Raw genomic sequence first — 25,610 nt, forward strand, 5'->3', positions numbered from 1 at the left:
TCATAAAATATCTTGGACCAACTCTAACCAAACAGGTGAAAGACTTGTATAACAAGAACTTTGAGTCTTTAAAAAACAAAATTAAAGAAGATGGAAAGACCTCCCATGCTCTTAGATAGGTAGGATCAACGTAGTAAAAATGGCAATCTTACAAAAAGCAATCTATGTATTCAATACAATCCCTATCAAAATACCAACACAATTTTTCACCGACCTCAAAATGACAATCCTCAATTTCATATGGAAAAACAAAAGACCCAGGATAGTGAAGGTAACCCTGTACAATAAACTTCCGGAGGTATCACCATCTTTGACTTCAAGCTCTATTATAGAGCTATAGTCCTGAAAACAGCTTGGTATTGGCACAAACGCAGACAGGTAGGCGAATGGAATCTAATCAAAGACCCTGATATCAACCCACACACTCTTGAACGCCTGTTCTTTGACAAAGAAGCTAAAACTATACAATGGAAAAAAAGAAAGCATCTTCAACAAATGGTGCTGGAGTAACTGGATGCTGGAATTTAAAAGACGACAGGTAGATGCATATCTATCACCATGCACAAAACTTAAGTACAAATGGATAAAAGACCTCAACATCATTCCAGCCACACTGAACCTCTTAGAGGAGAAAGTGGGAAGTACCCTTGAAAGAATTGGTACAGGAGACCACTTCCTGAACATAACACTAGTAGCACAGACACTGAGATCGACAATTAATAAATGGGACTTCCTGAAACTGAGGAGTTTCTGTAAGGCAAAGGACACAGTCAACAAGACAAAAATGACAGCCCACAGAATGGGAAAAGATATTCACAAACCCACATCTGACAGAGGGCTGATCTCCAAAATTTACAAAGAACTCAAGAATCAAGTCTCCAGAATACCAAAGGATCCAGTTAAAAAATGGGATACAGAACTAAATAGAGAATTCTCAATAGAGGAGTCTAAAGTGGCCAAGAGACACTTGAGAAAGTGCTCAACATCTTTAGCCATTAGGGAAATGCAAATCAAAACAACTCTGAGATACCATCTCATTCCCATCAGAATGGCTAAAATCAAAAACACTAATGACAGCTTATGCTGGAGAGGATGTGGAGAAAGGGGTACACTCCTCCACTGCTGGTGAGAATGCCAACTTGTGCAACCACTTTGGTGATCAGTATAGAGATTCCTCAGAAAAATTCTACCACAAGATCCAGCAATTCCATTCTTAGGCATATATCCAAAAGATGTACCCTCATACAATAAGGACATCTGCTAAACTTTGTTCATAGCAGCATTATTTTAATAGCCGGAACCTGGAAGCAACCTAGATGCCCCTCAACTGAGGAGTGGATAGAGAAAATTTGGTACATTTACACAATGGAGTACTACTCAGCAGAAAAAAACAATGGAATCTTGAAGTTTGCAGGCAACTGTATAGCACTAGAAGAAACCATCCTGAATGAGGTAACCCAGTCACAAAAACAGAAGCATGGCATGTATTCATTCATATATGGATTTTAGACATGGACCAGGGCATTGCCATCCCACAATCCCACTGTCAGAGAGTCTGGTGTGCAGGGAGGACCCTAAGAGAGATATGCATGGTAACCTAGAGAAGGGTTAGGGGATACTATCGCCTACTTGGATTGGGGGGAGAAATGGAGGGCAGAAGGAGATGGGTGAAAGAGAGGGAGAAAAGAGGAGGGGAGAGGAGGACATGGGAGAGCAGGAAGGTTGAGCCAGGGTAAGAATAGAGGAGAAAAGGATGGGAGACACTGTAAGAGAGGGAGCCAGTATAAGTTGGAGGAGAGATCTAGCACTAGTGAGATCTTCACAGATCTACAAGAATGACACCAACTGGCATTAAGGCTACCTTAAATGCCCTCCCATGATAATGAGAATGATGACTACCTTATATGCCATCCCAGAACTCTCATCTAGTGGCTGATGGAGGCAGAAGTAGACACCTACATCTGTGAACTGAATTGAGCTTCTGGAACCCAGTTGCAAAGAGGAGTGATGACCAAAGGAATCAAGATTGGGCTGGCGAAACCCACAGAGGCAGCTGACCTAAACAAGGGGGAACACATGGATCCCAGACTGATGATTGGTCCAGCATGGGACTGATCCAGATATCCCTCCCATTAAACCTGGGGGACATAGAGGAGGCCTTGGCAATCTGTGGGACCTTAGAGAGTAGAGCAGTATTTATTCCCGGCATACAGAGGTGCTCTGGGAACCCATACCATGTGGAGGGATGCTCTCTCAGCCTGGACACATGGGGAAGAACCTAGGCTCTTTCTGGGATGATGTGACAGACTCTGAAAATCCCTCATGGAAACCCTTGCTCTCCCTGGGGAGCAGATGGGGGATGTAGTGGGGGTAAAGGTTTGGGAGGGTTGGGGGTGGGGGACAAGGGGAGGGAGAGGGAACTGAAAGTGACATGCATAAAAAGTTAAATAAAAATATATGAAAAAAGAGTATAGAGATGTGTTTGAGACTTCACTACACTTAGCATGTGCAATGTCCCAGAGACAGTGATATCAACAGGTCAGGGTGGGAATGTTCGAGATTAGTATCAAAATTAAAGTGGAACTATAGAGAAACTGAATAAAACTCTTCACTCTTGAGACTGATTGGGTATTCAGCAATGGTTATCACAGATAGTGGCAGAGAAGTTTAGAAACAGTTATGCAAGCCTTTGCTGACTCATTGGGGATCTCACTTCCCTCTTGACTGTTTTTGGTAATTTTCTTATTCCTCTGAATTACTCATTTCTCTCACAAGAAGCCCCTCCTAACAACTTCTCTGCTCCCAAACAATCTCAATGTGTGTTTCCCCCTGTTCCTTTTTTATCTGAACTACAGTTCCTGATAGGACACTACAGATAAAGCCTTAATGTTATCAGCACTTAAACTCAGGGGAGCAAATTCTCTTGATGCTATGTAATTTGTGAGAATATCATTCTTCAGAACATATCCTGCTGTTAACCATGAGAATATATTCTAAAATGAAAAGAACAACTTCTTAAAAAGTGAAACTTTATTCAGGCATGTAAATCCCATTCAAAATCCAAACCATGTTTTATTGATGTTGGGAACAAGCTTACAATAAAAAACACACGTAATGGAGATAATTTTTGCTGAAGAATTACCATTTGTTCATGTCCCACAGCCATTCATCATGGACACTATAGAAAATTAGGAACAGAGGACCTCCAGGATCACAATAAGCTCATGTACCCAAACAACAAATTTCACATCATACTGAATGGCGAGAAAGCAGTAATTTTGCACTAAATCCTGAAGAAGGTAACAGACCCTTCTCTCTTCACACACCTTCTGCTTTGTACTTGAACACTTAGCTAGTACATAAACAGATGTAAAGTAAAAGAGCATTTCAAGTATAGGCAAAAAGTGAGATAGAATTAAATAAATAATATATCATTTTCTTAAGACAATATGATAGTCTATGTAGAAACTACAAATCACTGTATGTTAAGCCATCCTAGGAAGGTTATTGATAAGCATGTCAACTTCTTTTGCATATATGAAAATTAGGCAATGGAGAATGGAATGAAAAAACGCATCAGTTTCATGCAATACTCCCCACGTCACACCTGTGATGTTACATTGCTGTTGTGAAGGTGTGTTTTATGGGGTTATATAGAATGGTCATAAAGTACCATAATCAGGACTTTGTGTTAAGAAAACACTTTTAAAGTTATGTCCATATTCATTGACAGATAGTCCTTATACCACCAACTGTGGTGACATTGGCTTTGTATTTAAAGAGAAACTCCATGAAGAATATACATGTTAAAGACTGATAGTTTGATTGTACATAATGAACGGTTTGACGCATCATAGGCAGAGTGACTTTAATTCTGGGCTCTGACTTTATTCATCATTTTTGTTTTCATGCAACTTCTTTTTTTCTAGTGGCTTCTGCTATAGAGAATGTTGCAGTTCATAAAAATGGAAAAATAAAGATGAGATGGAGGGAAAGAAAAATGTACAGAAATGGGCACCCAAGCCATACAGATGGGATAACATATTTCCTTACTTTATAGACCCAGAGAAAAGTTGGCTCATCAGCAAATTCCCATAGAAATTGGAAGGATATAAATCCCTTTGCTAATGAAGTATCTTATCACAAAAATATCACATATTCCTCTGCCCCCAAATCACACTGGCTCACTGGATATTCTCTCATACCAGTTCCTCAATGTAAGAACTGCATTTTCTTAGAGAATGTTGGATCATAAGATCTATTTGCCAGACTCTGGAACCTTGAGAGATGTACTTATTTCTCTTCTGATTACTTCTCAGCTGCATGGTGGGCATTTCTCTGGCAGACCCAAGCCTCCAATACTAGAATCCCAAGGACTATGAGGACCAGAACTGCAATCCCAATCCTGATGAAATTCTCCACTGTGTGATCCTTGTTCTCTGAGGCTGTGGTTGTAGACAAAGAAGTAGGAGGTTAGGGTTGGTCAAAATTTCCTCAAGGTATGTAGATGTCCCCAAGTTAAGTAAATGTACACTCAGGACCCCTGTCTTTCCTGGACAAATCATGCAGCCTCTGTTTCCAGTGCTATTCAACTGTCTTGGGTTTGTGAATGTTCAAGGATGGAATGATAATCTCAGCTAATCCTGAGAACAGAAGAGTATGTGTGCATAACCCCACATCTGACAGAGGGCTGATCTCCAAAATTTACAAAGAACTCAAGAAGCAATTCTCCAGAACACTAAAGGATCCAATTAAAAAGTGGGATACAGAACTAAATAGAGAATTCTCAATAGAGGAGACTAAAATGGTTGAGAGGCACTTAAGAAAGTGCTCAATATCCCTAGCTATCAGGAAAATGCAAATCAAAACAACTCTGAGATACCATCTTACTCCTATCAGAATGGCTAAAATCAAAAATACCAATGACAGTTTATGCTGGAGGGGATATGGAGAAAGGGGAACATTCCTCCACTGCTGGTGGGAGTGCCAACTTTTACAGCCACTTTGGAAATTAGTATGGAGATTCCTCAGAAAATGGGAATCAGTCTACCACAAGACCCAGCAACTCCACTGTTAGGAATATACCCAAATGATGTATATTCATACAAGGACATCTGTTCCACTATGTTCATAGCAGCATTATTTGTAACAGCCAAAACCTTCAAGCAACCTAGATGCCCCTCAGCTGAAGAGTGGATAGAGAAAATGTGGTACATTTACACAATGGAGTATTACTCAGCAGAAAAAAACAATGGAAACTTGAAATTTTCAGGCAAATGGATGGCACTAGAAGAAACCATCCTGAGTGAGGTAACCTAGTCACAAAAATACAAACATGGTATGTATTCACTCATATATGGATTTTAGGCCTGAAACAGGGAAGTGCCAGCCTACAATCCCACTGCCAGAGAGTTTGGGAAACAGAATCTTCAACCATTGACTGATGGAACCAGAGGCAGACTCCCACAGCTAAACACTGAGATGAACTCAAGGGATCCAGTGACAGAGAGGGAGGACTGATGAGCATAGGGGTCAAGACTGGGCTTGTTTAACCCACAGAGACAGCTGACCTGAACAAGGGGGATTCCTTGAACCCCAGAGTGATGGCTGGGAATACAGTATGGGACTAATCCAGACCCCCTGAATATGGGTGTCTATGAGGAGGCCTAGGCAATCTATGGGGCCTTGGGTAGTAGATCAGTATATATCCCTGGCATACAAATAGGCTTTGGGTTCCCATCCCACAAATAGATATGCTCTCTCAGCCTGGACTCTTGGGGGGAGGGCCTAGGCCCTGCCCTGGATGAAATGACAGACTATGGACATCCCCCAATTGAGGGCCTCAACATTTCTGGGGAAAGGAGTGGGGATTAGGGGAGGGAGTGGTGGGTTGGTGGGAGGGTGTGGGAGGAGAGGAGGGAGAGGACAGGGAGCTGGGATTGATATGTGAAACAACCTTGTTTCTAATTTAAATTTAAAAATAAAAAGGGTTTCTTTTTCATTCCACTTTCTCATTTACTGTAAATACCCTTTATTTTCATCCTATAAACTCATGAAACCTGGGATGAATCTTTCTGATGATATAGCTAGGCTCCATCTCTTACCATTTTTCTTAAAATGCATAATATATATATTTATTTACTTAATGTCCCAGCTACAATTTCCACTACGACCTCTATTCCTAGTCATTCCTCCCAACTCCACTTATTTCCTACCAGTGACTTCACTCCTTTCTCTCTTTCTGTTAGGAAAGGGCAGGCCTCCCATGAGTATCAACAGAACATGGTACATAAATTTGCAGTAAGACTAAGTACTTCCCCATGTATTAAGGCTGGGCAAGGTGATCCAGTATGAGAAATAGGACCCTTAGGCCAGTAGATGATTCAGATACCAAAAGTCAGTAATATGGTCAGCAACATGCCTGTTTTCACTAGGAGTTCTTATTACACTCATCAGCACCACTGTGACCACACCCCTGAAACCAGTAAATTCAGAGTAGAATAACTTGACAATATAGGGCATTTGTCTATGGGCCACTGCACCGAGTAGCCCCAGCGGTGTCTGAGTTTGGTGTCTGTGGTCAGCTCAGCAGAGGTTCTATAGACTCAGGTGCTCAGTCTAGGATGATTTCCTCAACGAGTTTTTGCTGAGTGTTTGTTCCCTTGTCATACTTAGACCTCCCATTATGTCCTGTGATCTGAGCCATCTCCTGAAATGTTATGAATACCTAGGGACCACTGAGGGGTGGTTGAGGAGAAACTACCTTATAGCTTCTCCGAAATGAGAGAAGTTTTTTGCTAATATTGAGAACCCATGTCGTGTTACTAAACTTTTCCTGCTTTTCCTCCCCAGATCAGACCAAGAAATTTCTCAATGTCCAGTTCATATAGGAGCACATGTTTCTGATGTAGATCATCCTCCGTATGTTTTCTTTTACATATCATTTCAGAAATGTCACACCAAGATTTTGGGCCAGTGTCTTGCAGAATGTTTTGCAGTCCTGGATTTCAAGAGATGTTGTGAAATGAGTATGCATGTGTTTGTGAACCAGGGATGATAGTAGATTGTAAGCAATCGGGCTTTCACCTAATAGTTTCCCCAAATAGCATGATTATCTCACATTAATCAAATATTCCAAGACTGACGTATCTATCGTTTACTTTTGTCATCTTTGCAAATAATAGTTACTGAGGCAAACAGGACAGGATGTATTGTGAGGAGAGAGTAGTGTAGACTTCCTACCACTTTATGAGACTCAAGTGTCAGTGGTGGTAGTCCCTGGAAATCCTATTCCCAAACCTTCCTTTGCTCAGAGGGGTTCACTAAGGATAAGAAGCAGACATTCTTACTGTCACCTTTCAAAAAGTGGCTGAATCCATACAGTCCTATATTTCACCTTGAAATGAAATGTCAAAGACTCCACAAAGCAGTAGGTTTTGGTTGAGACTGCTGGATTTTGTTTCGCTTAATATGATCATTTTCATGTTCAGATTCTTTAAACAAATTCTGTCTGAGAGGGTACAGCAACAGACATGGACCTGCTTTTAACAGAAGGAGTATATAGCAAGATTTGTACCTATTACAGCAAGGCTACCTCCGCATCTTGAGACACTGTGTACCGTGGATGCACTGAGAGTAAGGGTGGTGAATGCTGCCAAGAGGCCAGTGATGAGCAGAGTTTGGTACACTGGCTTGTTTTCTACTTTACCTATGTCGGTCTGTGACCTCCCAAGATGCTCCTTTGGACTACCTTAAACATTCTGCCTCCCACTACCTTGGTTTGTAGTGAGCATTCCTAAAATATTCATGTTGGCCTCCATCATCATGAGTGTGAACATCTATCTGGCTGACCCTCTGCATCATTTGCAATCCAATCCTAGTTAATAACTGAGGGAATGTAAGAGTGCTCAGGTAGTCATTCAGCTCAGAATGATCAGGAACACCTCATCTGGGACCATGAGCTCCATGAGTACACTAGCCCATGACGGTAGGTAACTAGGTGCGTTGAGTTATCCAGAGCACCTTTAGGTGTCCATGAGAGTGGAGGTCACAGAACTCTTGAAGAATACTAGAACTGTGCTCTGTGATCTAGAAGAAGGGGCCTTAATGTTCTTCCATGGCCCTGTGCCTCACTCTTGTGCAAATCATAGGGACTGTGGGAAATATCTCCTGCAGAGTCTGGAAGATTCTTCTGTAGTGAGAAATCACAACTAAGCCTGCACTGAAAGGAATTTAAAGGTGCGTGCAACATTTCTCCCTTCCTGATGCAGTGAAGTAGTCCAGAGACAGAGGGATTTGTTCAAATCAGGATCTCCAGAAGCAGCTACATCAAGCCCATAACTAGCTACCGTCCACCATGGCCCCACATTTTAACAGAGTCTTCACATAGCCTTCTGGGGACTGATTTTATGCAGCTGAGAGGTTTGTTCTCAGGATCTTAGTGTCAGGATAAGGAGGTAGGTGTCTGGAATACATGCTTTCTACCTCACCCACCTGGCCCATCCTCCATGCTGAGCCTAATCATCTCTCTAGATGTACCTTCTGTAACACCAACTAAACTTTCTGTTTCTTTGTTCTCTGTTGGTATCTGTTTGCCTCCCACACTAACAAGCTGGAGTGACAGAGAAATGAGTTTTCTAGGTGATCAGCTCACAGGCTACCTGGGGTTAGAGCATACTCCATACATTTAGTTGCCTGACACTCACCAACTGTTGGTGTAGGCCTTGAGGGTGGCAAACTGGAGGCTCTAACGTGTCCTAGGTAAAAAGAACAAGAGGAGTGTGAGAGTTAGATGCTCTCCCAGGGACCTGCATCTTATCATCTTCTACATCTTCCCTGCAACCTCCCCGAGATCCTAATGCAGTCTACCCCAGTCCTGGCTTTCAATAGAGGATGGAGTTGGCAAAACATGAGGGAACACTTTTGGCATCTACTTCTGTAGAAGAGACAGTGCCTTCTGACTAATCCTTCATACTGCCCCTTAAATCACACCAAGCCAAGGGTTCTCCTAGGGTTTGAATTGTATGCCTCCATGACAGTTCAGGTTTACCTCACCTGAGACAATGAGCTCCACAGGGGCACTGCCATGTGACAGCAGGTGCGGAGATGAGTCCCAAGAACCATAGCACCTGTAGGTGCCTGAGAGCACAGTGGTCACAGCACTCATGGAGAATTCTGCTTGGAACTCCCAATCTTGGAACTTAGATCTCATTCGCTGGGGTTGGTGTGTTGCTCCCTCCTTGGAAAGAATGAAAGTGTCCGCTTTGTATGTTGACTGACACAGCAGGGTGACGTTGTCTCCTGAGTGTGCTGTTGAGTTAGGCTTCACTGAGAGGGAAGGGGTGAAAGAAAGCTGTTCTAAAGAGAAGAGGGATGAGGATGAGAGGCTGCCTTTGTTCTGAGTGACACCTCGCCTGAGTCTTCCTTGAACACCTGGAACTGATTTCTCTGTCTGAGCCCCTCTCCTGCTCCCATGTATCTATATCTGCTACCAAATAAGACCCTGTCCTTCATCCCTGTCATCACCTCCTTAAATCCCCCATGAGGGGCTAGATACTCTGTTGAATCTTTTTGATTCCTCACCTGTGATCATGATGTCCAGGGGATCACTGGAGGCTGACCACTCAGAGGAGAGGTTGTGTGCACCATAGCATCTGTATTGAGCTCCCACAGAGCTGCTCACAGAACCCAGTGTGAAGTTGATCAAGGAGAGGCCAGCCTGGGTCCTCTGGCCATACTCTTGGGTGAATTCTGTTTCTCCCACCTTGTACAGAGCAAATCTGTCATAGTTGATATCAGAGCAACACTGCAGGGTGAGGCTCTTTCCAGGGTTCAGGATATGACCTTGGTGAGTCAGCAGAGAGGGCTTCTTGGACATGCCTAGAGGGAAGGTGACAGGCTAGGGACTAGGGAACTAGGGAGCCGATTTTTAGCAAATGCCTTTTCCCTCCCATCCTATCCTGCACGTGTCACTGATTTTTCCCAGTTATATGGCTTTGGATCAGACACAAGGATCTTCCTTATATACTATTTATCTGTAACTACTCAGCAGTACAGGTCTACGGCAATGGGTATAGGGTGTCAAGAAATGATTGGTCAGTGATGGGGCTGACTCACCTGAGATGTGTATTTCCAGAGGCTCACTTGGTACTGACCACAGCTGTGGGCTTTGCTTGTAGTAACCATAGCAGTAGAATGTCCCTGTATTATCTGGGGTCATATGAGCTATAGAGAAATAGGCTTGGTACTGCCTAATACTGTGTATATACTGAGAGTTCAGGGAGCTGGAGAATCTCTGATCTCCTTTAGTGAGAATGAACTTGTCATATCCCACCCATGAGACACACTGGAGAGTCATGTTTCCTCCTGAGGTCACCACAAGGCTGGGCATTGCTGTCAGGTGGGGTTTAGTGTTGTAGATTCCTAGAAGGGAAGGAGCATCCTGTCAGATGGGCTCACACAGTCAAAATGCTGTCCAGGGCTAGGCTTTGGGATGGGGTACTTCTGAGAGCTGAGCCTGGGGCTGAGACTCTGACTGTCCTCTCACCTGTCACCACCAGTTCCAGGGAGTCACTGGGCTCTGACCAGCCAGCTGAGCTGTAACAATAACAGTGATATTTCCCTGCAAATTGCTGTGTCACAGAAGGAATGGAGAGCTTGGCATTGTTCTCAGGCTTTTCTGGGGACTGTGTTTCCCAGGGTTTTGGGCTTCCTTCTTTATTTGGAACACACATTTCAGCACTCATGAACCCCTGACACCAGATTGTCATGGGGCTTCCTGAGGAGATCACAGAGCCTGGTTCAACCTTAATAGCAGGTTTGTTAAGGTCCCCTGCAAAGAAGTAAGAGAGAAAGAGATGGGTATGTCTGAAAATGGTACAGAGAATTTCGCAGTTGAGGAAGGCACTTATGTTTTTTAACGTATTATTTTCTCATATAATACATCCTGACAGCAGCTACCTCTTCTCTCTCCCATATCCACTGCTCCTATTTTTCCTTCAGAACAGAGCAGGCTTCCCATTGACATTAACTGAACATGACATAACAGCATGCAATAAGACTATGCAAATACCCTTATATTTAGACTTGAGAAGGTGCCAGCTCTCCCCACACCTGCATGCACAGTTCCAGATGACCATGAATCCTCCTGGGGATCCTTTCCCTGCACATTACCCACTCCCTCAATCTTCCAGGGGGCTGCTCCTGCATCCAGAGAACACGCCCACAAAGGAAAGATGTGAGCCCTTCCAGACCCCACCCTCCAGCATGCCCAGCTCCAGGTGACCTTGGGTCTGCCTAGGGACCCCTTCCCCACCCATCACCTATTCCCTCAATCTTCCGGGGGCTGCTCCTGGCATTGAGAGGACCTGCCTGCACAGGAAAGATGTCAGTCCTCCCAGACCCAACCCACAGCTCTCCCCACACCTGCATGCCTGACTCCAGGTGATCTTGGGTCCTCCTGGGACCCCTTTGCTGCCCATCACCTACTCCCTCAATCTTCCAGGGGCTACTTCTGGCTTCAAGAGGAGCTGCCCAAACAGGAAAGGCATCAGTCTTTCCATACCCTACCCCTGGCATGCCCAGCTTCAGGTGAGCTAGGGTCCTGGGGTCGACTTACCCACCCATCACTGGCTCCCACAATCTCTGGGGCTGCTCCTGGCATCAAGAGGACCCACCCACAAAGGAAAGACATGAGTCCTTCCAGACCCCACTTCCCCAGCATGCCCAGCTTCAGGAAAGAAGGAGACAAGTGGAGACAGAAAGACACCACCTGTGCCAATGGAAGAAGGGATGGAAAGAAGACAGTATAAGAACACACTCAGCAATATAAAGACCAATATGACTCCACCAGAATCTAGAGACCCCATGCCAGCAAGACCTGAAAGGCATAACACAGAAGAAACAGAAGAGACAAACCTTAAAAATTATTTTATGAAGATGAAAGAGACTCTCAAAGAGGAAATCCCTTAAAGAAATAGAAGAAAAAGCTAACAAAATGCATGAAATGGAGGAAAAGATGAACCAAAAATTCAAGAAATAAATCTCTTAAAGAATCTAAAGAAAGCCAAGAAGAAATAAACAAATGATGGAAACAACTCAAATAGTTGAGGGATTGAAAGTTGAAATAGTAACAATAAAGCAAACACAGAATGAGGGGATACTGGAAATAGAAGAACTGGGTAAATGATCAGGAACTACAGATGCAAGTATAACCAATAGAATACAAGAGATAGAAGAGAGAATTTCAGGTGTTGAAGACTCATTAGAGGATATATAGTCACCAACCAAAGAAAATCTCAAAACCAACAAATCCCTAACACAAAATATCCAGGAAACGTGAAGAAGCCAAACCTGAGAATAATAACTATAGAAGAAGGTAAAGAAATACAGCTCATAGGTAGTACAGAAAACATCTTCAACAAAATCGTAGAAGAAAACTTCCTTAACCTAAAGAAGGATATGCCTATGAAAATACAAGAATCTTACAGAACACCAAATAGACTGGACCAGAAAAAGAAGTCCCTTAGCCATATAATAATCAAAACATCAAACCTACAGAATAAAGAGAAAATATTAAGAACAACTAAAGAAAATGGCTAAGTAACATATAAAGGCAGACCTATTTGAATTACACTAGACTTCTCAATGGAAACTATGAAAGCCAGAAGATCCTGGACAGATGTCCTACAGACGCTAAGGGAACAGGGATGCCAGCCCATACTACTGTATCCAGGAAAGCTTTCAGTTATCATAGATGGAGAAAACAAAATATTCCACAACAAAGCCAGATTTAAACAATACATATCCAGCCCTACAGAAAGCGCTGGAAGGAAAACTTCAACTCAACGAGGATAACCACACTCACAAAGACATAGTCAATAGATAATTCCACTTTACCAAACACCAAAAGAAAAAGGGAGGAAATCCTGCACACAAAAGCATCACCACCAATAAATAAAAAACAAACAAGAATCAACAAACAATGCTCAGTGATATCCCTCAATATCAACAGTCTCAACTTTCCTATAAAAAGACACAGACTAGCAGAATGGATACAAAGACAGAACCCATCCTTCTGCTACATACATAAAACACATCTCAATGTCAAAGACAGATGTTACCTCAGAGTAAAGGGCTGGAAAAAGATTTTCCAATCGAATGGACCCAAGAAACAATCTGGTGCAGCAATCCTAATATCTAACAAATTAGACATCAAATTAAAATTAAAATCAATCAAAAGAGATGAAGAAGAACATTTCATATTCATCAAAGGAAAAGTCCATCAAGATGAAGTCTCAGTTCTGAACATCTATGCCCCAAATACAAAGGTACCCACATTCGTGAAAGAAACATTACGAAAGTTCAAATTGCACATAAAATCTCTCACACTAGTGGTAGGAGACTTCAAGACTTCAACACTCTGCTCTCACAAAGAGACAGGACCACCATACAGAAACTTAACAAAGAAACAAAAGAACTAACAGAATTATGTCCCAACTGTGTTTAACAAACATCTATAGAACATTCCATCAAAACACAAAGCTCCACATGGAACCTTCTCTAAATTTGACCACATAATTGGAACATAGCAAACCTCCACAGATACAAAAAATTGAAATAGCCCTCTGTATCTTATCAGATGACCATGCGTTTAAATTAGATTTCAGCAATAACACAAATCGCAGAAACCCTACAAACTCATGGAAAATTGAACAATGCACAATTGCACCATCCCTGGGTAAAGGAAGAAATAAAAAAAGAAATTAAAGACTTCCAGGAATGCCATGAGAATGAAGACACAACATACCCAAACATATGTGACACTCTGAAAGCAGTGCTGAAGGGAAAGTTCATAGCACTAAGTGCCCACATGAAGAAACTGGAGAACAGTCACACTAGAGAATTAATAGCACAACTGAAAACTCTAGAACAAAAAGAAGCAAACTCATCCAGGAGGAGTAGACACCCGGAAATAATAAAATTGAGGGCTGAAATCAATCAAGTAGAAACCAGGAAAACATTGCAAAGAATCAATGAAACAAAGAGTTAGTTCTTTGAAAAAATCAACAAGATAGACAAACCTTTGTCGAAACTAACTGAAAGGCAGAGAGAGAGCATGCTAATGACCAAATCAGAAATGATAAGAGGAACGTAACAATGAACACTGAGCAAATCCAGATAAACACCAAGTCATACTTTGTAAACTTGTACTCCACAAAATTTGAAAATTTAAAGGAAATGGACAATTTCCTGGATAGATACCACTGTTTAGTTTTGCCAAAACAAAATAAGAACAGATAAACAATCTAAACAAACCTGGCTCCACTATGTTCATAGTGGCATTATTTGTAATAGTCAGAACCTGGAAGCAACCTAGATGCCCCTCAACTGAACAGTGGATAGAGAAAATGTGGTACATTTACACAATGGAGTATTACTCAGAAGAAAAAAACAATGGAATCTTGAAATTCGCAGGTAAATGGATAGCACTGGAAGAAACCATCCTGAGTGAGGTAACCCAGTCACAAAAAGACAAACATGGTATGTACTCACTCATATATGGATTTTAAACATGGATCAGGAGAGTGTCAGTCTGCACTTCCACTGACAGAGAGTCTGGGAAACAGGAAAGAACCTAAAAGATATACATGGTACCCAAGAGAAGAGAAATGAGGCAAGATCCTCTGGACAGATGGGGAACACAGCGAGGGGTAGTGGGGAGGGGGACCTGGGAAGTAGAGAGGGGGAAAAGTGGAAGAGAGAGTAAGACGTGGAGGAACAGGAAGATCGAATGGAGGGGGGTAGGATATGGGGAAGAGGGAATCATAGATTAGAAGATAGATCAGGCACCATTGTGACCTCTTGTGATCTTAAAGGATGACACCAATTGGCAAGCTAAGCAATAGTGTAGAGACCACCTCGAATGCCTATTCCTGATAATGAACTTGATGTCTATAACCATCCTGAAGCCTTCATCCAGTGACTGATGGAAGCAAAGGCAAACACCCACAGTTAAATACTGAACAGAACCCAAGGAACCCAGCAACAGAGAGAGGAGCGAAGAGCAAATTGGCAAAGAATGGTCTGGCAAAACCAGCAGAGACAGCTGATCTGAACAGGGGAGAGCTCTTGGACCCCAGACCGAAAGCTGGGAGGCCAGCAGGGGCCTGATCCAGACCCCCTCAATGTGAGAGTCAATGTGGAGGCCTGGGCTACTTATGGGGTCCTGAGCAGTAGATCAGTGTTTATCCCTCGAATACTAACAGACATCGTGTGTCCACAACACAAAGAGAGTTGCTCTCTCAGCCTGGACTCTTAGGGAAGTGTCTGGACCCTACTCTGAATGAAATGATAGACTCTAGATATCCCCTATGTGGAAGAAATTGGCAATAGGGTGGGAGGATGGGGGGATGGTGGGAGGGGTGCGGGAGGAGGGGAGGGAGAGGGAACTGGGATTGACATGTAAAACAAGCTATTTAAAATTAAAATAAAGAATTAATAATAAAAAACCTATAACATTTAATGAAATAGAAGCAGTCATCAAAAGTCTTCCAACCAAAAAAAGCCCTGGCCCAGATGGCTTCAGTACAGAATTCTACCAGAAATTCAAAGAAGAGCTAATTCCAATACTCCTCAAAGTGTTCCACACAATATAAGCAGGAGGTTCATTGCCAAACTCTTTTTATCAGGCTACAATTACTTTGGTACACAAGCCACACAAAGACACAACTAAGAAAGAGAACTAAAGATCAATTTTCCTCATGAACATCAATGCAAAAATACTCAATAAAATACTAGTAAATCAAATCCAAGGACACATTGGAAAAATCATCCACCATGATCAAGTAGGCTTCATCCCAGGGATGAAGGGATGGTTCAACAAACAAAAACCTATTAATGTAATCTACCATATAAACAAACTACAAAGGAAAAAAACACATGATCTTCTCATAGATGCTGAAAAAGCCTTTGACAAAATCCAGCACCCCTTCATGATAAAGGTCCTAGAGAGATCAGGGATAACTGGAACTTTCCTGAACATAATAAAAGCAATGTACAGTAAACCAAGAGTTAACACCAAACTAAATAGAGAGAAACTCAAAGCAATTCCTCTAAAATCAGAAACAAGACAGGGATGTCCACTCTCTCCATATGTCTTCAATATTGTAGTTGAAATTCTAACTAAAGCAGTAAGACAACAAAAGGAGAGCAAGGGGATACAGATTGGAAAGGAAGAAGTCAAACTTATAGTATTTACAGATGATATGATAAGTTACACAAGAGACCTGTAAAACTTTGCAAGGGAACTCCTAAGCTGATAAACACCTTCAGCAAAGTGGCAGGATACAAGGTTAATTAAAAAAATCAGCATCCCTATTATATGCAGTTGATAAATTGGCTGGGAAAAATCAGAGAAACATCACCCTTTACAATAACCATAAACAGAGTCAAATATATGGAGATAATGTTAACCAAAGAAGTAAAAGTCCTGTGTTTCAAGAACTTTGAGTCTCTAAAGAAAGAAATTAAAGAAGACACCAGAAAATGGAAAGATTTCCCGTGCTGTTGGATTGATAGGATCAGCATAATAAAAATGGCAATCTTGCCAAAAGCAATCTACATATTCAATGCAATCCCTATCAAAATATCGGCACAATTCTTCACAGACCTTGAAAGAACAATAATCAACGATATATGGAAAAACGCAGACCTAGGATAGCCAAAGTAACTCTGTACAATAAAGGAACTTCTGGGTGCATCACCATCCTTGACTTCAAGCTCTATTATCAAGATATAGTCCTGAAAACAGTTTGGTATTGGCACAAAAATAGACAGGTAGACCAATGGAACAGAATTGAAAACCCTGATTTTAACTCAGACACCTATGAACACTTGATTTTTGACAAAGAAGCTAAAATTATACAATGGATAAAAGATAGCATCTTCAAAAAATTGTGCTGGCGTAACTTGGTACTGGTATGCAGAAGACTGCAGATAGATCCATGTCTATGGCCTTGCTCAAACTTAAGTCCAAATGAATCAAAGACTACAACATGAATCCAGCCACACTGAAACTTTCAGAAGAGAAAGTGGGAGATACTCTTCAACGAGTTGGTACAGGAGACCACTTCCTGAACATAACAACAGTAGCACAGACACTACATCGATAATGAACAAATGGGACCCCTTGAAACTGAGGAGCCTCTTTAAGGCAAAGGACACAGTCAACAAGACAAAAAGGCAGCACACAGAATGGGAAAAGATATTAACTAACCCCATATCTGACATAGGGCTGATCTCCGAAATTTACAAAGAACTCAAGAATCAAGTCTCCAGAATACCAAAGGATCCAGTTAAAAATGGGATACAGAGCCAACTAGAGAATTCTCAATAGAGGAGTCTAAAATGGCTGAGAGGCACTTGAGAAAGTGCTGAACATCCTTAGCCATCAGGGAAATGCAAATCAAAACAACCCTGAGATACCATCTCACCCCTGTCAGAATGGATAAAATCAAAGACACCAATGATAATTTATGCTGGAGAGGATGTGGTGAATGGGGGACACTCTACTCCACTGCTGATGGTAATGCCAACTCATACAGCCACTTTGGAAATCAGGATGGAGATTCCTCAGGAAAATGGGAATCAGTCTACCACAAGACCCAGCAATTCCACTCTCAGTCATATATCCAAAAGATGCAAATTCACACAATAAGGACATCTGCTTCACTATATTCATAGCAGCATTATTTGTAATAGCCAGACCTGGACGCAACCTAAATGCCTGCCAACTGAAGAGTGAATAGAGAAAATATGGTACATTTACAAAATGGAGTACTAGTCAGAGGAAAAACAAACAATGGAATCTTGAAATTTTCAGGCCAATGGATGGCACTAAAAGAAACCCAGTCACAAAAAGACAAAAATGGTGTGTACTTATTCATATATGGATTTTAGACATGGATCAGTATAGTGCCAGTCTGCAATTTTACTGACAGAGAGTTTGGGAAGCAGGAAAGAACCTAAGAAAGATATTCATGGTACCCCAGAGAAGAGGAATGAGGCAAGATCTCCTGAACAGATTGGGAGCATGGTGGGGGTGTGAGTGTGATCTGGGAAAAGGAGAGGGGGAGAAGAGGAAGAGATAGGAGGACATGGGGGAACAAGAAGTTTGAGTTGGGGGAAGAACAGGGCAAGAACAGAATGAGAAATGCCATAATAGAGGGAGTCATTATAGGTTTCAAGAGAGATCCGGCATCTGTGAGACCTCTAGCAATCTACAAGGATGACACAAAGTGGCAAACTAAGCAATAGTGAAGAGACTACCTTAAATGTCCATCCTTAATAATGAACTTGACGACTACCTTATATGCCATTCTAGAACCTTCATCCAGTGACTGATGGAAGCAGAGGCAAACATCCATAATTAAACACTGAACTGAACCCCTGGAACCCAGTCACAGAGAGAGAGGAGTGATGAGCAAATGGGTAAAGAATGGGCTGGCAAAACCTGCAGAAACAGCTGATCTGAACAGGGGGAGCTCTTGGATCCTAGACCGACCCCTGGGAGGCCAGCATGGGACTGATCCAGACCCCCCAAATGTGAGTGTCAGCGAGAAGGCCTGGGCAACCTATGGGGCCCTGAGCTGTGGATCAGTGTCTATCCCTGGTATACAAACAGTCTTCGTGTGCCTATAGCACAAAGAGAGATGCTCTCTCAGCCTGGACTCTTAGGGCAGTGCCTGGACCCTACCAAGAGTAAAATGACAGACTCTAGATATCCCCTATGTGGAAGGATTTGGCAATAGGGTGGGAGGGAGGGGGAAGGGGAGTGCGGGAGGAGGGGAGGGAGAGGGAACTGGGATTGACATGTAAAACAAGCTATTTAAAATTAAAATAAAAAATGATAAAAAATGTAATAAAAGTGAAAAGAAAAAGACTTGAGAAGGTATCCCAGTATGAGGAAAAGCTTCCCTTTGTAGCAAAAGAGTCAGAGACATCTCCACTCCCATTGTTATGAGTCTTACAAAACCCCCAACTTAGCCAGGCAGTGGTGATGAATGCCTTTTATTTTGGTACCCAGGAAAGAGATGCAATCAGATCTCTGTGAGTTCAAGGCCAGCCCGGTCTACAGGGTGACTTCCATGGCAGACAGCGATACACAGTGAAACTCTACAAAAACCAAACCAAACCAAACTAAACCAAACAAAACACCCAAGGTAAATGACCACAGCACACATGTAGAGGGGTTAGAGCAAGGCTCTGTGGTTGCTGTGTCAGCTTTTGTGAGCCCTTTTTATCCCTGCTCTGTTCTCCCAATGTCCCGAGTGCTCTGGCTCACACAGTCCCTTCTCCTTCTCTTCTGTGGGGTTCCATGAACTTTTGTGGATGGTACACGGGCTGACTCCTGGCAACAGAGGGTTCCAGGAAGAGTTATCTCTTCCCAGGACCTCCCAGACTCTGCTGCCACTGTCTGCCTTGGAATCTGTGTCTTATGTCCCTCTGTCCCTTGTGCTGTGTCACTGGGCTCAGGAGCCCTGGCTCCTCCCACACACCACACAGCGAGGCCTCTCCCAGCACCTGTGTCATTCCAGCATCATTCCAGGGAAATGCGGGGGTTCCCCACCTGAGACCAGGAGCTCCAGGGGGTCACTAGGTTCTGACCACACCAGTGGGCTGTACTTTTTAAAGCTGTAGCATCTGAATGTCCACCTCTGGCTGGAGGTCACAGGGCCTAGATTGAACAGAGCCTGGTACTGCCGAGTAGAGTAGTTATACTGTGAGTCCAGTGCCCAGGATTGCTTCTGTGGTCCTTCCTTAGTCAGAATGAACCCGTGATGTCGTTGCCTTGAGACACACTGGAGGGTGACATTTCCTCCTTCTGTCACCATAGGGTTGAGCTGGGCTGACAGACTGGGTTTACTGTAGGCCCCTAAGAGAAAATAGGAATCAATTAAGTGTATTAGGCTTCATTATCCTCCAGGGCTGAGGTGGGGATGTTACTGTGAACAGTGAAGCCTGAGGCTGGGAACCATGTTTGTCCCCTTACCTGTAACGGCCAGCTCCAAGGTGTCACTGTATTCTGACCATTCATCATGAGTCCGATAGTGGCAGTGATATCGCCCCGCGTGCTGGTGGTGTATGCTTGGGATTGAGAATTCAGCCTTGTTCTTAGGATTCTGTGAAATCTCTGTGTGCCTTAAATATTTGTATCCATCTTTATAGAGAGTGTATTCTTGGGCACCTGTGGTCCCCTCACACGAGAAGGTTACCGCGGTCTGTACAGACACCACAGAGTCTGGCTGTGCTCTGAGGACAGGCTTAGGGATGGTCCCTGCAAGGAAAAGGTCAGCTGGGATCCAGGTCAGCCATCCTCAGATTGCAGGCCTCAACCAAATCCCTCCAGCCATCCCCAGGGGTAGCAAACACACATTGGTTTCCATTCTCATTGTCAAGTAAGACTCTAGGAATGATGACAAATGATGTCAAGACATCATCAGACTTTCACTCACCTGCCAGCACTGGTGTCCCATGGCCCAGAGTCAGTCCTGGAAGAGAGTTCCCTGTGAGAATTTTGTCCCTGAAGCTTGAACAGGTCCTTCCTTCTTCAGAAACTCTGGAGACACTAGGGTTTCCTGATGGGCCAGTGCTAGACTGTGGGGGCAGCATCAACCCCAGAATACAGCATCACCACCACCTATCCATGTCTCACCCAGACAGAGCAGAGCTGTGAAGGTGAAGGTCATGGCATCTCCTGCTGGAGGCTGCGACTGTGCTTGTGGTCAGAGCTACAGATCGCCCAGATTGGCCAGAGACAGAGTGTGTGGTCTCCAGAGGCTGGGTACAACTCATGTTATAGTTGTCTTGGTGGAGCACACAGGAAGGGGAAATGCCCTCCTCACACAGCAATCTCTGACTTCCCCAAGGCTGTGGCTAGGCCAGGTAGTATGTTATGCAATCAAGTCTTTCATGGTTGACATTGCACAATCCCATCCGTGTCTGTCTCATCTGTCCTCATCTTTTTCTGGGACAGGTGGGAGAAGACTTGTATGAATACTAGCCATGAGAAATACAAATTTACTTATGGGTTTGATTTATTCCTTTTCACTTTTTTCCTTTATGGCTCAGAATGACTCAAGTGAAACCTGTTACATTTTATCTCTCAAAAATGAATAGCTTCATAATAAACCTAATGTAACTTGTCCAAAAAAACCACCAAAGAGTACAGGGCAAAGAACCTCACTAATTACAAACTTTCATTTCGTGATGTACTGCATCAATGATTTGCATATACCTTGATGCAAAGCAAAATTTAATTTGCACCCTGTTTAAATAAAAAAGGCTTCAAAAACTGAACAAGGATGATTACACAACAATCCAAGAAAGGGAATTTTCCTTCGACAAAGCATATTGTTTTGTTTATATACAACTCAAGTGTTTTATCTTACTTGTATCAAAGGCAAAATTCACATGGAAAGAAAATTAAACTACAGATGTTTGAAGAGCAAACATTTAATATACCAAGGCACTCTTTTTCAAAGTACATTCGGGCAATTTTTTTCTCAATATATATTTTTATTTAGATTAGAAACATCAATGCTTCACATGTCAATCCCAGCTCCTTCTCCCTTCTCCCTCCCTTGTCCCTCCACCAGCCCCTTCCAGCCCCCCACCCAATCCCCATATTATTTCCCAGGAAGGGTGAGGCCCTCTTTGGGGGGGATCTCCAGAGTCTTTCATTTCATCCAGGGCAGGACCTAGGCCCTTCCCATTGTGTCCAGGCTGAGAGAGCTTCCCTCCATGTGGAATGGGTTTCCAAAGTTCATTCGTATGCAGTAGTAAACACTGACCCAAGGCCCCAGAGATTTCTGAGGCCTCATTTGGGCAATTTTTAAGATTTTCCAAAAATGGAATTACTAATACCTCTGTATAATAACATTTAAAACAACAGGAAACAAAGACTTTTATATTGTTCCAAAGAAAGTGTTCATGCTCAGTTGCTTTTCCTTTGCTTTAAAATAAGCCACCAGCAAACCACTCTAAAATGTTTTGTTGCTGAACCAAATATAAATATTCATATTGGAAAAAATGTTTTATAATAAGTCCTTGGCCTCAATGAAAAGCATCACATCTAAGGAGAAACAAGAGTTTATTTTCAAGTTCTATGATTGGCTTCCAAAAATCCCTTATCAAGTAGAAGTACTGGCAAATAACAGACATTAAGGATCAGATTTAGATCTTTGGTATAAGCATGAAATTGTTGCTGATTTTCTATGAGTAGCATAAGCCGGTAAGAAATTCAAAGAGCATCAAAGACAATGGAGTCTAGGATACAATGAAGGTGGGTGGGAAGTAGTTAGTCTCGTTTTACAGGAGAAATCAACATCAGAGATACTTCAACACCTACTTGGAGACTTGAAATCAAAGCCAAAAAAAGTCAAGCTTCAAAATGACCACACTTGATAACCTGTAGCTGGAATATGTCTCTGCATTTTGGCAATTTACTGTAGTTTAAATCATACAGCTCTGTGAGGACTCTGAGCACTATCTTGGCATAGCAGAAATCCAGAGCAATAGAAAAACTCTCTCTATATATAATGCCTGAACTTTTAGTGATACAAGAAACAGTGAGCTGAATGGTGGTGGTGCACTCCTTCAATCCCAGCACTCATGAGGCAGAGGCAGGAAGATCTCTGTAGAGTCTGAGGCCAGCCTAACCTTCAGAGTGAATTGCAGGACAGACTCCAAAGCTACAGAGAAACCCTGTCTTAAAAAACCAAAAAAAAAAAAGAAAAAGAATAAAGAAACAGAGTGAAAGTGTACAGATAAGTGTAACTTCATTGTAATTTTTCTTTTTTTTTCCTTTGTGACATAGTCAAGTAGACTTTTACCTGTGGGGAGTTGTAAAGTTTGGAAATGATCAAGCTATAAAAAATCGTTTGAATATGAAGCAAAGGACTTTATGTCTAGTAAGCATACTGTAAAATACCCAAGGATTCCATTCATGTTAAAAAGTGAAATTCTTTTAAGAATCTGTGGGCACTAGACTCAAGACAACACTAAACTAATAACCATAACCAAGGGTTTTGGTTTTCACTGTTTCCAATCCTTCAATTTGCTAATGCTTTTCATGTCTTCTTCATTTACTAAAGACAAACTATAAGTGTTTGTTTTGAGCATCTCCTGCAAGGCCCAGCCAGATCCAATACTGCAAATTAGCATTTCTAGCCCTGACACATTGTGATCTGAGACTAATCCTAAGCACCACATCCTTATTAAAAGTTAACACTAAATTTTTAGATATCGGGGGGGGGGTAGTCTAACAATAACTGAAAAAAATGAGCCAAATTCTAAGTACTTCTATAAATCTTAAAAGTTAAAACTGAAAATTTCCCACATCTTGAAAAATATCTCTAATGACAAAAGTCAACTGTACTTATTACCTCAGCACATTAATGGTAAGTAACAGCAACACAGGGGTGTACTCTAATTTCTGAAGTTTAAGATTAACCATGGCAAGGAATTTGAAGTCAACAAAGAATTGGTTTGTGTTTTCTGTGCCCTGCTCGGGGCTGCCTGAGTCCTGGGTACTGCACACTAGGGAACCCATACTGGTGGTCCAGGTCACCCAGAGACCTAGAGACTGCCAAGACCTTGGTACTAGTCCCACCTCCATCCACAAGAAGAGGAGATTCATTGGAATATTGGTCCTGGCTGTACCCACTAGAAGGGAATCTTGGATCCATACCCACCAGGAGAGGAAAAGACTCTTCCTGCATCCACTGGAAGAAGGCATGGGAAGAAGGCAATATAAAAACTATTCAACAACAGAAAAACCAATATGACTCCACCAGAGTCTAGGAACTCTACACCAGCAAGACCTGAACATCCCAACACAGACGAAGCAGAAGAGAATGCTCTTAAAAACAACTTCATGAAAGTAATAGAAATGGAAGAAAAAACCCCAAAATACAAGAAATAAACAAATCTCTTAAAGAAAGCAAGGAAAGACAAGGAAAACCAATTAGGTAGATGAAGGAAACAATTCAAACAATTCAAGACATAAAATTGAAATAGAGACAATAAAGTAAACACAAACTAAGGGAATGATGGAAATAGGAAAGTTTGGTAAATGGTCAGAAACTTCAGATGCAAGCATAATGAACAGAATATAAGAGACAGAAGAAAGAATCTCAGACATTAAAGATACACTAGGAGAAATAGATTCATCGACCAAAGAAAATCTTAAGTCCAACAAATCCCTAACACAAAATATCCAGGAAATATGGGACACCATGAAAAGATCAAACCAGGGAATAATAGGTATAGAAGAAGGTAAAGAAACCGACTTCGAAGGGACAGAAAATATATTCAGCAAAATCATAGAGGAAAACTTCTCCAGCCTAAAAAAAACACATGCTAATGGAAGTACAAGATGCTTACAGAATACCAAATAGAGTGGACCAGAAAAAATTCCTCTAGTCACATGCTAATCAAAACCCAAATAAACAGAATATTAAGAGTAGCAAAAGTTAAAGGACAAGTAACATATAAAGGCAAACCTATTAGAATTACACCTGAATTCTCTATGAAAACCCTGAAAGCCAGAAGGTCCTGGATAGATATTATACCAACACTAAGAGTCCGTGGATGCCAACCTGGACTACTATACCCAGCAAAGCTTTCAATCGATATAGATGGAGAAAACAAGATATTCCATGAGAAAACCAGATTTAAAAAATACATATCCACTAATCCAGCCCTACAGAAATTTATGGAAGCGAAACTCTAACCCAAGGAAGTTAACCACAACCAGAAAACGTATTAGATAGTCCCAGTTTACTAACAGCCAAAAGAAAAGGGGGTGTAAATACACACAATAATATTCCACCCCCACCAACAAATGCAAAACAAAGAAGAATGAACAAGTAATAGTCATTAATATTCCTCAATATTAATGGTTTTAAATTGCCTATAAAAAGGCACAGGCTAACAGAATGGATACAAAGACAGAATCCACCCAACACACCTCAACTTCAAAGGTGGATGGTACCTCAGGGTTAAGGATTTGGAAAAGATTTGCCAATCAAATGGACTCAAGAAACAAGTGGGGATAGCAATCCTAGTATCTAACAAATTAGGCTTTAAATGAAAATCAATCCAAAGAGATGAAGGAGGTCATTTCATATTCATCACAGGAGAAATCCATCAGGATGAAGTCTCAACTCTGAACATCTATGCCTCAAGTACAAAGGCATCCACATTAGTAAAAGAAACATTACTAAAACTCAAATCACACATAAAACCTTCACACACATATAGTGGTTGACTTCAACATCCCACTCTCATTGCCAGACAGGACCACAGACAGAAATTTAACAAAGAAACAAAGAAACTAATAGAAGTTATGACCCAACTGGGTTTAACAGACATGTATAGAACATGCCATCCAAACACAAAAAATATACCTTCTTCTCAGCACCACATGGAACCTTCTCTAAAATTGACCACATAATAGGAAACATAGCAAACCTCCACAGATACAAAAAAAATGGAACAACTCCCTGTGTATTATAAGACCACTATGCTTTAAAGTTAGAATTCAACAA

At 42.0% G+C, this 25,610-nt stretch overlaps 1 protein-coding gene across 2 annotated transcripts; it reads right to left on the bottom strand.

Annotated features, from left to right (window-relative positions):
* Positions 1-3,012: 3,012 nt before the first annotated feature.
* On the bottom strand, positions 3,013-20,833 carry LOC121135407 (leukocyte immunoglobulin-like receptor subfamily B member 3). 2 transcript variants are annotated; one of them, XM_040734150.1, is made up of 10 exons: positions 20,714-20,833; positions 20,514-20,549; positions 20,051-20,335; positions 19,628-19,933; positions 10,547-10,831; positions 10,117-10,422; positions 9,583-9,879; positions 9,055-9,357; positions 8,706-8,756; positions 3,013-4,445 (listed from the first exon to the last, which is right to left on the bottom strand). In XM_040734150.1, the coding sequence occupies exons 1-10, from the start codon at positions 20,745-20,747 to the stop codon at positions 4,309-4,311; spliced, it is 2,040 nt and encodes a 679-aa protein (XP_040590084.1). In that variant the 5' UTR covers positions 20,748-20,833; the 3' UTR covers positions 3,013-4,308. The 2 variants fall into 2 exon arrangements, with proteins under 2 accessions (XP_040590084.1, XP_040590083.1); XM_040734149.1 differs by having other exon boundaries at positions 20,514-20,807.
* Between the last annotated feature and the right edge of the window lie 4,777 nt (positions 20,834-25,610).

This window comes from Mesocricetus auratus, unplaced genomic scaffold (genome assembly GCF_017639785.1).
Source record: "Mesocricetus auratus isolate SY011 unplaced genomic scaffold, BCM_Maur_2.0 Super-Scaffold_100037, whole genome shotgun sequence".
Lineage (NCBI taxonomy): Eukaryota > Metazoa > Chordata > Mammalia > Rodentia > Cricetidae > Mesocricetus > Mesocricetus auratus.

Bases quoted from the DNA above. Each gene is read 5' to 3' on its own strand.
- LOC121135407 (XM_040734149.1), bottom strand. From the start codon at position 20,670: ATGCTGCCCCCACAGTCTAGCACTGGCCCATCAGGAAACCCTAGTGTC. The intron at 19,934-20,050 runs GTAAGGGGACAA...ATTTTCTCTTAG, and splicing joins CTTGGAGCTGGCCGTTACAG to GGGCCTACAGTAAACCCAGT. The intron at 9,880-10,116 runs GTGAGTCAGCCC...CCTTCCCTCTAG, and splicing joins TCTGGAAATACACATCTCAG to GCATGTCCAAGAAGCCCTCT.